The sequence below is a fragment of the Chelonia mydas genome, chromosome 1 (genome assembly GCF_015237465.2).
Source record: "Chelonia mydas isolate rCheMyd1 chromosome 1, rCheMyd1.pri.v2, whole genome shotgun sequence".
Classification (NCBI taxonomy): domain Eukaryota; kingdom Metazoa; phylum Chordata; order Testudines; family Cheloniidae; genus Chelonia; species Chelonia mydas.
In genome coordinates, this window is record NC_057849.1 from 306,802,145 (window position 1) to 306,819,944 (window position 17,800).

General features: G+C 44.7%; 1 protein-coding gene across 2 annotated transcripts in view; it reads left to right on the forward strand.

The window, feature by feature from the left end:
• Nucleotides 1-204: 204 nt before the first annotated feature.
• Nucleotides 205-17,800, forward strand: part of LOC102931926 (ADP-ribosylation factor-like protein 8B) — a 52,296-nt gene continuing 34,700 nt past the window's right edge. Inside the window, exons 1-2 of one of the 2 annotated variants that reach the window (XM_037888989.2) lie at nt 205-555; nt 8,416-8,496. In XM_037888989.2, the coding sequence (XP_037744917.1) occupies nt 433-555; nt 8,416-8,496 (204 nt within the window). In that variant the 5' untranslated portion in view covers nt 205-432. The remainder of the gene's footprint in view (nt 556-8,415; nt 8,497-17,800) is intronic. The other variant, XM_037888990.2, reaches the window with a different exon arrangement.

A 17,800-nucleotide genomic window follows, 5' to 3' on the forward strand; every position in this document is an offset into this window, starting at 1 on the left:
TCATATGACCCCCTCAGTAACACCTGCCCTCTGACCCCCTCATGTAATCCCCACCGCTCAATGACCCCCTCCCCCCAGGACCCACCCTGCCAGCCCTCATGTGATTCCCCGGCCCTCACGTGACCCCCCCACCGCCCCTCAATGACACCCCCGCAGAGACCCAGCCTATCACCCCCGGCTCATCCCCCCCCTTTTCCCGCAGCCCACGTGCCGCTGAGACCCGCCCGGCCGCGCCGTCCCGAGCCCCTCCCAGTCTGCGGCGACTCAGCCAGCGGCAGCCTGGGGAGAAGGGCGGTGGCTGGGATCACGTGCGTCTGCCCGCTCAGCTGCTCCGACTCCGGTGCTGTCCCCAGCGCAGCCGCCGCAGCGACCGGAGCCGCCGAGCCCGCGGTGCCGCCGGAGTTGGGAGGCGGGACGGGGGCGCTGGCCGGGATGCTGGCGCTGGTGGCCCGGCTGCTGGAGTGGCTGCGCTCGCTGTTCTGGAAGGAGGAGATGGAGCTCACCCTGGTGGGGCTGCAGTACTCGGGCAAGACCACCCTGCTCACCGTGCTGGCGGTACGGCGCCCGGCCACGGCCTCCCCGCGGCGTGGTTGTCGGTCCCCGGGAGAAGGGGGCCATGGCGCTGGCCCTCCGGCGGGATGGGGGGGGGGGGGCTGTGTCTCGAATGAGGCCGGGGGGGCTCTGTCTTGTGGCTGTGCCTTTAATGAGATGGGAGAGTGTCTGCAGGGCAGGCGGGGGAGCTCTGTGTCTGGATGGGTGGGGGGCGGTGTCTCGGGTGGGGATGGTGTGTCCTTTAAGGAGGCGGCGGCGGGGGGGGAGGCTGTGTCTGGTACCCTGTCACTGGGGTTGCGGGTGTGTGTCTCTCTTTAAGAGGGCAGGGGGACCCTATCTGCTGCCAGAGGGCCGTGTCTGGGATTCTCTCTCTTTAGGGGAAATGGAGGCGGTCTGTCCCTGGGTTTGGATGCAGCAGGCCCCCAGCCCTGCCTGCTGGATGAACCTTGCCTGTGGTTGGTTTCCCCCCTTGGGAGTGAGCCCTTGGGACGGTGCGTAGTAGTACAGTGGTTTGGGGTCTGCGATCCCCTGGGGGGAACGGGGGGGGGGGGCCCGCGAGCAGGTTTCAGGTGGTCTGCCAAGCATGGCTGGCATTAGACTTGCTAGGGCCCAGGACAGAAAGCCGAAGCCCTGCCACAGGGTATTGCAGCTCGGGGCCCCAAGTCCCCTGCCCCAGGCTGAAGCTGAAGTCTGAGCAACTTAGCTTTGTGGTTTCCCCTGTAGTGTGGGGCCCCAGGCAGTTGCCCTCCTTGCTACTCTCTAATGCTGGCCCTAGCCTTTATATGCAGAAAAACAGTTATGGAACAGCTGGGCCGTGAAGTTTTTATAGCCTGTTGGGTGAGGGGGCCCCAGAAGGAAAAAGGTTGAGAACCCCTGTAGTAGTATATGGGGGGAACATGGCTTGTATTTGAGGCTGGAAAGCAGATGGTAGCTAGAAAATTTGGTAGGATTTCTAGTGCCTTGTAGCTGAATGCCTGGCACTGCTCTTCCCTCCTGCTCACCTCCCCATGCCCTCAAGAGAGAGGGTTATTGCCTGTGGTGAAGTCCTCATCCTGTCATAAGATGTTTGTAGCGAGTGGGGGATGGGAAGAACCCTGGGACGGTGACCATTTTGCAACTGCTTTAATATCACACCAACAACAGATGTGAGTTTAAAGTAGGTTAGAGATGAGAAAATAGCTTTTTGATTATCAGGTTCATCTATCTCACTCTGAATCCCCCAGGCAAAGGATATTCGTACATTATACAAAGTCACTTTTTCTACAATAAAATAGTGTTTGTTTTATATAAATCATCACAGCAACACCGCCTATCTAGCCAAAATTCACCTGATAAAATAATGTTCTAGTCTGTCACTGAGACTTTATCACCACCTTCACTGAATCCCTTCAGTGACTCCCACTCATCCATCACATCAAGTTTTAAACTTTTTTCACGTTACTTTCAATAGGTTTACATCAGCTTGTGTGTCAGATCTGCAGTATTATTGTGTCCTCCTCACATGCTGCTGCCCTTAATGTCCTGTTCATCTCCTCTTCTCATTTCCACTTACATGCCCTTTTCCATTCTGTCCCTGTGCTTAGAATGCCCACTCCATATCAGTTTGTCAAGCCACCACTCTTCATATCCAAGTCCTTCCTAAAGATTTGCTTCCCTGATGCCAAAAAGATACACATTGAATATTAGAGCTGTTTGGAACATGGAGTACCTATTTTGTAGGAAATCCCAAAATCTATGTAGAATAGGAATGTAACAATAATTTTTCAAAATGTTCATTGGAGCAAAATTCTGTAAGTTCATTTTGGAAGAATCCAAATGACATTTTATTTAGACTGTGTCCAAACATTTAGTTTTGACTTTATAACATTACATAAAAGTCTTGTTGATTGTAATGGAATATAAAGATTGAAAGATTTTTACTACTATGTCATGGCAGCCAAGGAGCTAGGTAATAGGCAAGCTGGCCAGCAGGTAGCGATCTGAGGAGCTGACCAGTGTTCCTTCTTAATTTTTTCCACATGTGTGCAGAATGAATTTTGTTATGTGCACCAGTATGAAGGTGATGTGTGACCCATCACCTCCATATTGGTGCACATAACAAAATTCATATGGCGGGGGTGGGGCTGAGGGGTTCAGAGTGTGGTAGGGGGCTCAGGGCTGGGGCAGAGGGTTGGGAGGTGGGGGGGGTGAGGATTCTGGGGTGGAGCCAAGGATGGCGGGTTCAGGGCTGGGGCGGAGGGTTGGGGTGTGGGGGGGGGAGTGAGGGCTCCAGCTGGGGGTGAAAGCTCTGGGGTGGGCCCAGGAATGAGGAGTTTGGGGTGCAGGCTGCCTCAGGGCTACAGTGGGGAGAGAGGACTCCTTCCAGTTCTCTCTCCCTGCAGCACCACCTGTGCTGGGGCTGCGGGATAGGCTCCTTTCCCCTGGCTGTGGCAGGTCCAGGCCAGGGCTAGGGGAGGGATGCCTCTTCCCCTGGCCACAGCAGGTCCGGGGCTGTGCTGGGTTGGGGCTGGCGGGGAAAGGCATCTCTCCCCGCCGCAGCCCTGAGCACCTGCGCAGCGCTTAATAGGTTGCTGTGCAGCTTTGAGGGCACTTTGGCAACCTGGCTGGTCAACTCCTTTCTGCCTGATTTCTTTCGAAAGTTTCAATGGACTTGACACATTCGTATGGAACACTTTGATTCCATCAAATCAGCATTTTCTGGTGGAAAATGTCGACCAGCCCTACCTGTCAATATGTACTTATCAGCTAAACTATCTATCTATCTTATCTGTTTGTCTATCTATTTATCTATTGTTACTCAAAGTTAATCTTTCCTTTGTGCTTCCTAATGGATCCCATTGTCTCCATTTTGCCTGTCATTGTTACTTTGATAAATGAGAGAGGGGTAGCTCCCTTTTGTGGACACGCAGCCGGCCAGTTAGCTATAGAATCCCTCTTGGTAGCTGTTCTCTACTTGCTTTATCTGTAAATGGTTAAAAAGTCTGACTGCATGCATAGGTAAAGGAAAGTGAGTGGGCACCTGACCAAAAGAGCCAATGGGAGGGCTAGAACTTTTTAAAATTGGGGAAAAAGCTTTCCCTTTGTCTGTCTTTTCTCTGGAGAGAGGAGACACATAGCAGCAATGCTATAAGAAGCTTTAAGCCAGGTATGGAAAATCATCAGATCATATCTAGAACTACTTATCTGAACTCCAGATATGGGAATGTCTAGGAAAACGCGATTAGAGTTTTCTTTTATTTTTTTATTGGCTCGTGGACTCCTCTGTGCTAACCCCAAATGCTTTTGTTTTGCTTGTAATCTTTAAGCTGGACCTTAAGAAAACCATTCTTGATGCTTAATTATTATATTTGCTCTTTTTAATTCTAGCAATAGCCTAAGTTCCAGATATATTTTCTTTCTTTTTGTTTTTAATAAAATTTACCTTTTTTAAGAACAGGTTTGGCTTTTTTTGTATGTCCTAAGAGGTTTGTGCATATGGTGTTTAATTAGCTGTTGGCAACAGCTGATTTCCTTTGTTTTCTTTCTCAGCTCTTCCCCAGAGGGTAGGTGAAAGGGCTTGAGGGTACCCCCACAGGAAGGAATTCCCAAGTGCGCCTTCCTAGGTTCTCAAAGGGGTTCTGCACTTGGGTGGTGGCAACATCTACCCATCCAAGGTCAGAGAAAAGCTGGAACCTTGGGAGATCAATACCAGCGTGGAGTGGTCAGTATTAATATTTAGAATCCTTGTCGGCCCCCACCTTCTGCACTCAAAGTGCCAGAGTGGGGAATCAGCCTTGACAGTTACTACTAACTTATGTTGCGGTATCATCCATATAGACACTTGATGAGTCAGTCCCTACCCTGAAAAGGTGGCAGTTTAAGAAGACAGAAAACAGAGGAAGCATGTGAGGAAGGGATATAACATATAAGCAAGTGATTGGGGTGGTGGTAAGCACACAACTTCAGTCCACATTTGTTTCTTGTTTTACTTTATAATATGGGGACCAAGGTGCGATGAAGGGAAATGGCAGCGGGGGTGAGATCAGAGGAGGAAGGAAGCAGGATAGAAGAGGAAAAAGATGAAAGGATGAAGAGAAGCATGCAGGTATTGGAGAGTGAGGCTAGCAGTGGGGCCACTGGGAGGGTATGTTGCGGGGAAGATCATCAATCAGCAAACAGAAAAGGACGTCTGCAGTTCAGATTGTAAAAGGCAGTTTGCTAACATATCTGGCATTCAGGTGATCTGATGATATGGGCCTCAGCGGTGCTGCTGTTAGTCTAGTCTCATTCTGCTCGCAAGGGCTTGCTGTGCCCTGGGGAGTTCTTGCTTGGCAAACAATAAATCATCTTGCCGCTTGCAACCATTGCAAAAATGGAAATAGTCTTACAATAAGACAACAGCACCAGTGTAATGATAAGTGCGGGTGTTAGTGCTTAATGATTTACAAGGAGGTCACTTCCCACTAGCAGTGTGTTTATGGTGCTCTGTGCAGGTACACTGGGACTGGCACAAACTCTAAACCTTCTGCTGTAGGTTAGAGGAGAACAAGTTAGCTAAGAAATAACACCTTTTGGTCTTGGGCTGCATTTACATTAGCAAACTCTGTGGCTATAAGTCATCACGTCACAGCTCAACCAGTGGTAGCGATGTTGGAAGTGGAGCACAGACAGGACCCTCAACTTCTTGTTGTCATGTTATGTAATTCTACTCAGAATGGGCTAGACAATATGGTGGTACAAAATGGGCTGGACAATATAGTGGTACTGTGTATGCTACAGTTTCTGCTATTATTATAATCAGTGGAGAGGCAGTACTGAAAAATTACATGTCTAATTTCTGCCAGCACAGATGCAGTCTAAGAAGAATGTTATGAGATGAATCACTTTTAACCATGTTTTCTGATTTGGGGAAGGGCACAGATTGCAGCTATGGAAAAGAACATGTATTGTGTCCTTCAAGTTGGAGATAAGGTATCATGATAGAGAAGGGTTGTTTGGGAACCAGTTCTGAAGTAAACAGTCCATGATAAGTGGTTCACAGTGGATTATTCTTGAATACAATAGACCTGAGGGGATTGGAAGTGTGTGGGCAGGGGGAGGGGACAGGTTGAGTGGGAAAAGAGAAACCATCATGACAAAGGACTGAGTGTATTAAACTCAAACTGTGGTGGACCATAAAACATAGGGATAGGATGTTGTTTGTATTGCAGTAGCTTCAGAGATCCTTGTCAGGGTCCCACTGTGCTAAGCCATGTACAAACATATTGTGAGACAGTCCTTGCCCTGAAGAGCTTGGACAAGATTTTGCCCTGCTCTACCAGTGTAAATCCAGACAAATTCCACTGTATGTAAAGGAGTTATTTGGGATTTGAGCCTGTATTTGGGATTTGAGCCTTTGAGCAGAATCTGGGCCATTGTTAATGGTAAGAGTGACTGTTAATGAAAATAGTCCATGTAGTTAACTCGGGTTTCAGAGTAGCAGCTGTGTTAGTCTGTATTCGCAAAAAGAAAAGGAGTACTTGTGGCACCTTCGAGACTAACCAATTTATTTGAGCATAAGCTTTTGTGAGCTACAGCTCACGAAAGCTTATGCTCAAATAAATTTTTTAGTCTCGAAGGTGCCACAAGTACTCCTTTTCTTTTTATAGTTAACTCAGTATTTGGAGGTATTTAATTCAGTATGCTAAAGCATTTATAAATTTGTAAGCATGTATAACACAGGCACTCAGACTAGATGATCACAATAGTCACATCTGGCTTTGGAAGCTATGAAAAATTCATTTCAAAACCTTCAAGCATCAAGTCTTTTGTCTCCTTCAGATTGTCGTTTGTTTTATTGAAATATGATAGAATAAGGATGTCTGACTGCACACCCCTGAATATTTACAAAAACAAGATATGTATCTTGTTTTATCAGACTTATTCTTTTCACTTCAAGGCTCCTTATAGTGCTTGAAACAAGTAATCTTATCACAACAGATTCCTTGATAAGAAACTAAACTGTAGCTCGTGAAAGCTTATGCTCAAATATATTTGTTAATCTCTAAGGTGCCACAAGTACTCCTTTTCTTTATATGCTAATTGGGCAACAATTAGTAATTCTCCTCCGTCCCCACCCCTCCCAGTCTTTCAGCTAGAAAGTCCAAGATTGTATATGGAGAAGAGAACTATAAAAATGTCTAGCTTGTAACTGTTTCCTTTCTACCATAATAGAAATATCTCAGAAAGATAAAACCAGATATCTAAGTAGGAGACATTAACTGTTTGTGGACCCCAATATATACATTGTATCTCCAAACCAGGGCAGTTATGGCTTTTATTTTATTACGTATGTCTTCCTTTTTAATATGTCTGATGTATACTTTGCTAATAAAAATGGAAGACTTCCTTTCTTAGGATTAACCAAATTCATGGTTTTTAATGGATTCCTGGCATAACTTTCTAGTTTTTTCCCCAAGATTCCACTATTTGAAGAATAATCACATTTCTTCTGGTTTCTCGCTTTGAAAGTCAGTTCAGCATAAAATAATTATTCAGCATATAATATTGAACAAATTAGACCAACATCTTTACCAGAAGATTGAAACTAACTAGGCTTTGTCTGATTTTATTGGCATTCCAAATTTCTGCTTCTGTTGCTGCTAGGCATGTGGTTTTATATAGGAGCACAGGTACAATTGTGTTTAGTGATGATTTTTGCATGTGGAGGCATTTATAGAAAGTGAATGAAGCAAAGAACGAGAGAGGGGACATACAGAAACAAAGGATGGGGGCAAAGCACGGGAGAAAATTTATCCATAAGACTGCCTATAGAGAAGTTTGGTGTCCTGGGAACAATATACCCTGAACAAACCAAGGAACTAACTAATAGGAGTTGTTTTAATCTGAAAGATAGAGAACATTAAAAAAAAATCATCAAGTGAGAGTAACAGATCTTTATTGAAAGTTTTGTGACTTTTTGAGCCCTAGATTAACACTGGTTTACCATAGTTGGTAGATAAAGGATAGAGCGATGGAATCTTATCCTCTCAACCCCAGTTAATGAAGGGGAAAGATGTAGCAAGTCTGGTGTGACCAATGATAACATTGGGAATCAGTCAGTTGTCAAATGGCATAGAAAATAGCTCCAGTGTAACGTTGTTAGTGGGAGAAAATGCCGACTATATTTATTAAAGGTACATTTTTGGAGGTGATGGGTGGAGAGGGCATAATGAGTCCTTTACTTAGGTTGTCATTTTTGACCTCCTCCTGTCTCATGGTCTATTTTAGTGCTTTGGTACTATGGTAAAGTGCGCTTTAAAAAAAAACCTAAGTTCCTTTATTGTAGCAATGGTCATTTCAACTGTGAGGCACTGGACAGGACTTCCCTTAACCTTGTGTATGAGAGAGTATTTTCCTAAAATTTCCCAAATTATCACTCACTCAGCTCCACTTATTGCAGGAATAAGAACCTGAGAGGAGGTGGTGCTTCCAACACCACGCTACTCAAAATATCAGTTATTCCCTGCAGCACCACCCACTTTCACCATTGTTACCTTTGGTGGAGCTGAACCTATGGTAGGAACTTTAGGAGAAATATCCTTTAGTGTTGTCAAGGCCTCATAGTAATCCAACAATGCTGCCCCCAGTTTAGCTAAAGGAACCAGATGAAGTGTGTTGAGAATTTCTTTGACTGCTCAGGATAATCAATCTAGGAACAAGAGGCCAGACATGAGTCAGTTTTCTCACAATGGCAGGACAGTGTGTTAATCAAAGCATTGATTCATATTATTTTAAATAATTTACATAATTCTCAATTTATGTTGTGAAAATGAAAGATTATTTATATTACAAATGATGAATGTATTCTTAATTATATTAATTATAACTTTTTTTTTTGGTTAGTCAGGGCAGTTCACAGAAGATATGATTCCTACAGTAGGCTTCAATATGAGAAAAATAACAAAAGGAAATGTCACCATAAAGGTAAGTGTTCTTGTTTGAATTATACAAAAGAGGAAATAACTATTAAAACCAAATATTTTAGCATGGAGTGTGTGTGTGTGTGTGTGTGTGTAAAATATTTAGTGAGCATGGTGAAAATGGCTGCAGTTAGAATAATTGATGACAGCTGTCATTTTTTGTCGTGTGATATAATAGGATGGACTATTCTTTTTAATAATATTTATTGAGACGTCTTTTGAATATGCACTCTGGTCAGTTATTTCAAGAAACCAACAGAAATATGTTCACTTTTATGAAAACAGTCCTACATAGTGAAGAACACATTATTAAAGTAATCAAGCAAACTTAACTCAGTCTATTTAAAAAAGAAAGTTAAAACTATTTTCTACACCTGCCACTGCATCTCTTTCAATTCTTGTGACTTTTCAATGACTCTTATATGTTTGAACTAATCATCTTCTCTGTGCTCTCTTGCTGTGTGAAAAACAGGAAAAATTTACTTGACAATACAAGGATGTAGTGAATCTGACTATATGAAGAGCTGTCCAATGCACAAATTAAACTGAAAATTATGATTTTTTTCTCCAATCTTTTTCAAATATAGTAATCTTACAGTTAAAACATCAGTGCAGGTAAAAAGCAGACAAGTGTCTAAGATGACAATGTTCTTTTTTAGATGTTTCAGGTGAAAACATGTCATCTTTTTTTCCAATAAATACATTCTTATTTTATTTGTCACTGGGAAGTCCCTGCCATGCCAAAGCCTTCCCTCCATACTTCTTCAAATGGAAGAAGTTCAAAAATTATAGGATGGGCTGAAGGAATTTCTTTTGGTTCCAGCTGATCTAAATTAGAGCAGTATTGAATATATTGAAATTACTGTGCTGTCTCATATGTAAACAGTTAACTGCTACTTCTCCTTTTTTCCTGGACCTGTCTTCTCTGTTCTCCTTCATCCTTTCTACTCCATTTCTTGGAAATTGTCTCTCTTCCCTCTGGATTTGTGGGATTCCTGCACCTGGTTGAAAGCCTTGCCTACTTAGGAAAGTTTGAGAGGGTTTTTCTTTGCTTGTTTTTTAATAGTCTAAGATATTAATTTAAACAGTTGTTAAACTGCCAAAACCTGTCTGTACACTCTTAGGGTACGTCTACACTACGAAATTAGGTCGAATTTATAGAAGTCGGTTTTTTAGAAATCGGTTTTATATATTCGAGTGTGTGTGTCCCCACAGAAAATGCTCTAAGTGCATTAAGTGCATTAACTTGGCGGAGTGCTTCCACAGTACCGAGGCAAGCGTCGACTTCCGGAGTGTTGCACTGTGGGTAGCTTTCCCGCAGTCTCCGCTGCCCATTGGAATTCTGGGTTGAGATCCCAATGCCTGATGGGGCTAAAACATTGTCACGGGTGGTTCTGGGTACATATCGTCAGGCCCCCGTTCTCTCCCTCCCTCCCTCCGTGAAAGCAGCAGCAGACAATTGTTTCGCGCCTTTTTTCTTGAGTTACCTGTGCAGACGCCGTACCACGGCAAGCATGGAGCCTGCTCAGGTAACTGTCACCGTATGTCTCCTGGGTGCTGGCAGACGCGGTACTGTATTGCTACGCAGCAGCAGCAACCCCTTGCCTTGTGGCAGCAGACGGTACAATAGGACTGGTAGCCGTCATCATCATGTCCGAGGTGCTCCTGGCCACATCGGCCAGGAGCGCCTGGGCAGACATGGGTGCAGGGACTACATTAAGAGAATGATCTGGTCAAGTCACTTCTTAGTCCTGCAGTCAGTCCTATTGAACCATCTTATGGTGAGCAGGCAGGTGATACGGATGGCTAGCCGTCCTATTGTACCATCTTCTGCCGAGCAGCCATGAGATGTGGATGGCTTGCAGTCCTTCTGCACCGTCTGCTGCCAGCCAAAGATGTAAAAGATAGATGGAGTGGATCAAAACAAGAAATAGACCAGATTTGTTTTGTACTCATTTGCTTCCCTCCCTCCCCTGTCTAGGGGACTCATTCCTCTAGGTCACACTGCAGTCACTCACAGAGAAGGTGCAGCGAGGTAAATCTAGCCATGTATCAATCAGAGGCCAGACCAACCTGCTTGTTCCAATAAGAACAATTACTTAGATGCACCATTTCTTATTGGAACCCTCCGTGAAGTTCTGCCTGAAATACTCATTGATGTAAAGCCACCCCCTTTGTTGATTTTAATTCCCTGTAACCCATGTCGTCAGTCACCCCTCCCTCCGTCAGAGCAACGGCAGACAATCGTTCCGCGCCTTTTTTCTGTGCGGACGCCATACCAAGGCAAGCATGGAGGCCGCTCAGCTCACTTTGGCAGTTGGGAGCACATTAAACACCACACGCATTATCCAGCAGTATATGCAGCACCAGAACCTGGCAGAGCGATGCCGGGCAACGAGGCGACGTCAGCGCGGTCATGTGAGCGATCAGGACATGGACACAGATTTCTCTGAAAGCATGGGCCCTGCCAATGCATGCATCATGGTGCTAATGGGGCAGGTTCATGCTGTGGAACGCCGATTCTGGGCTCGGGAAACAAGCACAGACTGGTGGGACCGCATAGTGTTGCAGGTCTGGGAATCATCCCAGTGGCTGCGAAACTTTCGCATGCGTAAGGGCACTTTCATAGAACTTTGAGACTTGCTTTCCCCTGCCCTGAAGCACATGAATACCAAGATGAGAGCAGCCCTCACAGTTGAGAAGGGAGTGGCGATAGCTCTGTGGAAGCTTGCAACGCCAGACAGCTACCGGTCAGTTGGGAATCAGTTTGGAGTGGGCAAATCTACTGTGGGGGCTGCTGTGATGCAAGTAGCCCACGCCATCAAAGATCTGCTGATATCAAGGGTAGTGACGCTGGGAAATGTGCAGGTCATAGTGGATGGCTTTGCTGCAATGGGATTCCCTAACTGTGGTGGGGCCAAAGAAGGAACCCATATCCCTATCTTGGCACCGGAGCATCAAGCCAGCGAGTACATAAACCGCAAGGGGTACTTTTCAATAGTGCTGCAAAGTCTGGTGGATCACAAGGGACGTTTCACCAACATCAACGTGGGATGGCCGGGAAAGGTACATGACACTCGCATCTTCAGGAACTCTGGTCTGTTTCAAAAGCTGCAGGAAGGGACTTTATTCCCAGACCAGAAAATAACTGTTGGGGATGTTGAAATGCCTATAGTTATCCTTGAGGACCCAGCCTACCCCTTAATGCCATGGCTCATGAAGCCGTACACAGGCAGCCTGGACAGTAGTCAGGAGCTGTTCAACTACAGGCTGAGCAAGTGCAGAATGGTGGTAGAATGTGCATTTGGACGTTTAAAGGCGCTGGCGCAGTTTACTGACTCGCTTAGACCTCAGCGAAACCAATATTCCCACTGTTATTACTGCTTGCTGTGCACTCCACAATATCTGTGAGAGTAAGGGGGAGACGTTTATGGCGGGGTGGGAGGTTGAGGCAAATCGCCTGGCTGCTGGTTATGTGCAGCCAGACACCAGGGCGGTTAGAAGAGCACAGGAGAGCGTGGTATGCATCAGAGAAGCTTTGAAAACCAGTTTCATTACTGGCCAGGCTACGGTGTGAAAGTTCTGTTTGTTTCTCCTTGATGAAACCTCCCGCCCCTTGGTTCACTCTACTTCCCTGTAAGCTAACCACCCTCCCCTCCTCCCTTCGATCACCGCTTGCAGAGGCAATAAAGTCATTGTTGCTTCACATTCATGCATTCTTTATTCATTCATCACACAAATAGGGGGATGACTATCAAGATAGTCCAGGAGAGGTGGTGGAGGAGGGAAGGAAAATGCCCCACAGCACTTTCAAAGTTCACAACTTTAAAATTTATTGAATGCCAGCCTTCTGTTTTTTGGGCAATCCTCTGTGGTGGAGTGGCTGGTTGGCCGGAGGCCCTCCCACCGCGTTCTTGGGCGTCTGCGTGTGGAGGCTATGGAACTTGGGGAGGAGGGCAGTTGGTTACACAGGGGCTGTAGTGGCAGTCTGTACTCCAGCTGCCTTTGCTGCAGCTCAACCATACACTGGAGCATACTGGTTTGATCCTCCAGCAGCCTCAGCATTGAATCCTGCCTCCTCTCATCATGCTGCTACCACATTTGAGCTTAAGCCCTCTCTTCAGCCTGCCACCTCTCCTCCCGGTCATTTTGTGCTTTCCTGCACTCTGACATTATTTGCCTCCACGCATTCGTCTGTGCTCTGTCAGTGTGGGAGGACAGCATGAGCTCAGAGAACATTTCATCACGAGTGTGTTTTTTTTTTTTTTCTTTCTAATCTTCACTAGCCTCTGGGAAGGAGAAGATCCTGTGATCATTGAAACACATGCAGCTGGTGGAGAAAAAAAAAGGGACAGCGGTATTTAAAAAGACACATTTTATAAAACAGTGGCTACATTCTTTCAGGGTAAACCTTGCTGTTAACATTACATACATAGCACATGTGCTTTCGTTACAAGGTCGCATTTTGCCTCCCCCCTCCCTGTGGCTAACAGCGGGGAACATTTCTGTTCAGCCACAGGCAAACAGCCCACCAGGAATGGGCACCTCTGAGTGTCCCCTGAAGAAAAGCACCCTATTTCAACCAGGTGACCATGAATGATATCTCACTCTCCTGAGGATAACACAGGGAGATAAAGAACGCATGTTGTTTGAACGCCAGCAAACATACACTGCAATGCTTTGTTGTACAATGATTCCCGATTATGTGTTACTGGCCTGGAGTGGTAAAGTGTCCTACCATGAAGGACGCAATAAGGCTGCCCTCCCTAGAAACCTTTTGCAAAGGCTTTGGGAGTACGTCCAGGAGAGCCGCGAATGCCAGGGCAAATTAATCCTTTCACATGCTTGCTTTTAAACCATGTATGGTATTCTAAAAGGTACACTCACCGGAGGTCCCTTCTCCACCTGCCGGGTGCAGGAGGCAGCCTTGGGTGGGTTCGGGGGGTACTGGCTCCAGGTCCAGGGTGAGAAACAGTTCCTGGCTGTCAGGAAAACTGGTTTCTCCGCTTGCTTGCTGTGAGCTATCTACAACCTCATCATCTTCTTCTTCTTCTTCGTCCCCAAAACCTGCTTCCGTGTTGCCTCCATCTCCATTGAAGGAGTCAAACAACACGGCTGGGGTAGTGGTGGCTGAACCCCCTAAAATGGCATGCAGCTCATCATAGAAGCGGCATGTTTGGGGCTCTGACCCGGAGCGGCCGTTCGCCTCTCTGGTTTTCTGGTAGGCTTGCCTCAGCTCCTTCAGTTTCACGCGGCACTGCTTCGGGTCCCTGTTATGGCCTCTGTCCTTCATGCCCTGGGAGATTTTGACAAAGGTTTTGGCATTTTGAAAACTGGAACGGAGTTTTGGTAGCACGGATTCCTCTCCCCGTACAGCGATCAGATCCCGTACCTCCCGTTCAGTCCATGCTGGAGCTCTTTTGCAATTCTGGGACTCCATCATGGTCACCTCTGCTGATTGAGCTCTGCATGGTCACCTGCAGCTTGCCACGCTGGCCAAACAGGAAATGAGATTCAAAAGTTCGCGGTTCTTTTCCTGTCTACCTGGCCAGTGCATCTGAGTTGAGAGTGCTGTCCAGAGCAGTCACAATGGAGCACTCTGGGATAGCTCCTGGAGGCCAATACCGTCGAATTGTGTCCACAGTACTCCAAATTGGACCCGGCAAGGCCGATTTAAGCGCTAATCCACTTGTCAGGGGTGGAGTAAGGAAATCGTTTTTAAGAGCCCTTTAAGTCGAAATAAAGGGCTTCATCGTGTGGACGTGTGGTGCAGGTTTACATCGATTTAATGCTGCTAAATTCGACCTAAAGTCCTAGTGTAGACCAGGGCTTATTCTGGTATGAGTACCTTTTTTTTTGGTTTAGTTTGGTGGGTTTCATCTAAACCAAAAAAGCCACTCTTCTACTAGAATAAGTGTGTCCACATGAGTGGGCTATAATGGTATAGCTGTATCAGTATAACTGTCAAAACTTTCCCATGTAGACAAGTTCTGTGCTTGTACAGCACCAAGTACAATGGGTTCCTGGTCAATGACTAGGACTCCTAAGTATTAAAGTTATACAAATAGGAAATAAGACTTTAAACATTGCATTTCAATGTTTTAATATTTTGCATTCAATTTTTAATGTTATTAACTTGTAGAATAATCATAGGGCGAGCTGTTAGGTCCCAGTATATTGAGGTTACCTAAACAATTGCATTATAAAAGATTCTTGCCAACTTTTTCTGAGAAGATCTAACATCTCAGTTTTTGCAGAAGGCCTTTGAAATTAGGCAGAATGAAAGCTCTCAAGCTATAGAAGTGTCCTTTTTTTTTTTTTTTTTTTTTTAATGGTCCTTGAAATTCTGTTCAATTTTGGCTGAGATATAAACTTAAATATCACAATCTTTCTGCTGTGGTTTGCACTTGTGGGGAAAATTTTGACAGCATGCCAAATAAATAAACATGAACATTCTAAGGCTGGGTCCACACCAAAACACAGCAGCTCTCAAAGTTAGGAAATGTGAGCTTTGCAGTTGCCTGTGAAACCTTAAATCTGCCATCTTGTGCATAAACTTTATAATACAGCCTTTAAATTACATGACCACAAACTTTTTTTCTGTACGATCCCTGTCTTTGTTAGTGCAGCGGATGGATGAACAAGGGGCAAGGGGAATCTGGTATTTCCTAAATACCAAGTGTTTCAGTTTGCAACCTAAATAACATTCTTTCAGCATAGGGGTGGCTTTTTTGGGAGTATATGATACAATGTATATTACATGAACACAATAGCAGAATATAATACAAACTAGCCAAATCTCTTTGAAACAAAAAAGTTCCCTCTGAAGATATGACAAATCTTAATCGATTTGTTCCCCAAAATGGGGAACAGTCTTCCTTATTTAAAGTTTTGAGCAACAACCACATTCTGCTATAATCATAAGGGAATATGTGCTATTTCAAAATATTTCAGAAATACAAAATACTATATTTTTGGAATAAAATGCCTGTTTTTTTTCTTCATATTTTAGAAAGAAGGGTAAATGTTGGGCGAGTTATAGAACAAACTTCCCCAAGTTATAAAGAAGGGAATGATCCTATTCTATACTGGGAAATGCTGTGGGAATGCTCACATAGATATTGGGAGCAGCCCAAGAAGAATATTTCTGCTGGCCAGAAGAATATTTCTGCTGTCCAGTTCTCCTAAATTTCATAGCTTTCCCAGAGTTGGGATAGAGACTGGATGAGCCATTTACCTTCACAAACAAGCACTTGTCATGCCGTTCTGTTGTATGCTATTTTCTCAGATACCAACTTTTTCAGCAACATTGTACTAGACTTCATTCTGCTTCTATCAGTAGCATGACTCAGAGCAGGTCTTCCTATTAGTGGTCTGCGGCAAACATGTGAGAACTGGTGGCAGTTTGTGCAGATGAGATTGATGGCCAGATAAACTTAGTAACTTTGGTGTGGGACTGTCTGAGCAGCTAGCCAAGACTAGCATTACCTACAGCAGCAAGCAGTACTCAGAAAAGATAGAGGAGCTTAAGCTCCTCTATGACAAGGCCTGTGACAATAGTAATAAGCCTGGAAAATATGTCTGGTCTATGGAGAATTGGACCAGATCCTCAGAACTCATCCCTCCAACCAGCCCAAAGTGCTATAAGGTTCATTTCATTGCAATGGTAAGGGACAAAGAGGATCAGAAAGAAAACACTAGCTCCGTGAATCAGAGGAGAGAGAGAGCCAACTGGGGGGTGTCTAAAAAACACTACCAGAAACTATTTTGGGGGACCTAGGATCCAGAGACAGCGGAGGAAATAGCAACTGAACTGGGAAGAGGAAATAGTGGTTGAGGGACCATCACCTGTGTACAACAGGTATACTGCTTTTTATTCTAAATGTGTACCATGGAGACTGACTTTGTCATCCCCCCATCCCTGACTTGTGTATTTGTTATTTTCAGGGGTTTTATGGATGCTACCATTAGGATAAATTAAAGGCTAGCCATAACTTCACATCAGTGTCACTACCTGTCATGCAGCACTTCCAGCCATTACTTCCCTCAGCTTAAACCGTTCTCCTTACCTTCCCCTTCCCCCTCCACCCCTTCTTCATGTCTACAGCACAAGTAGCAACTGCCAAGCCCCTGTTTGTCCCACCTGGTTCTACTGCCCCACAGTCAGCATCACCCTTGGTAATACTCAGCCTTTGGCTACATGATCTCGCCATCCCCAGTTAACGTGGAAGTGCCCAGATGAACATGCCCAGCGGTGCTGTGGCAGGTCATGTGTCTGGACTGAAAATGTAGGACAAGAACAGAGAAAAAATATTTTTCATTTGAATAGAAACTGCATTATAAAAAAATATACGGATAGGAAATTTTTTGAAAGATTCTTCGTATCAGTCACTGTAGCTAAAATACTCGCATTGCATTGCATGTGCCAGGCCATTGCGCCTTATTTAGCAATCACAGTTCACTTTTTCTGTTTGATACATGAAGTATTCCCAGGCATTGTGAGAAACAAAGGCTAATTAGGGGGAGCTGCTCAGGCTTTTAGGTTCACCAGCTGATGTCCACCAAGGTCCTCAAAGGTTCTATACCCTTGTTTGCTCATTGAAAGTAATGTGGCTGAGTGTTCTATTTATACATTTTATTTTTGATTAATTGTTTTAATAAAATCGCAAAAACATCCCCAAAGCTAAGATACTGTTAATAATATTCAATAATACTAAGACTAAAGCAATACAACTTTCAAATAAAAAACAAATCGCGGTTTACTCAACAAGTTAGCTTCAATACTGGATTGGAATTAAATAATCAAATTAGTTAGTTGTAAGATTAATACAAGAAGTCTAAATTCTAAGAAGGAATTCAAGGAGGTGGCAGTCCATTTGGCTATATACCCGTTATACGAAGTTTACCAAAATTGGTTGTATCTATAACTTGAAGATGGCTAAATATTTTGATAGTGAAATGAAATTATTACTTTAAGTCTAAACCACTATCTTAGAGCTTCTTCCTTAGATTTCAGTTGCCGTGTAGTGGCTAACCCTTTCCTGCCCTACCCCTAAACAGAGATAATACAGCCCAGACCTAAAAGAACACTAACAAAACTCTTGTTTAGCAGTTGACAGCTGAGAGCTTCAAGTTTCTTAGGACACTCAAAAGCAGAATGCCGAGCACGCTTTAGTGAATATCTTTTGAGATTGTTTTAGGGCCGCTTAAATCTAGGGAACTTTCCTTATGGTGCCTTCCCTAGGTGGCTTTTTACAGGCGCTCATACACCCATGCATAAACAACCCTACCTTTCAACCCTAAAAACT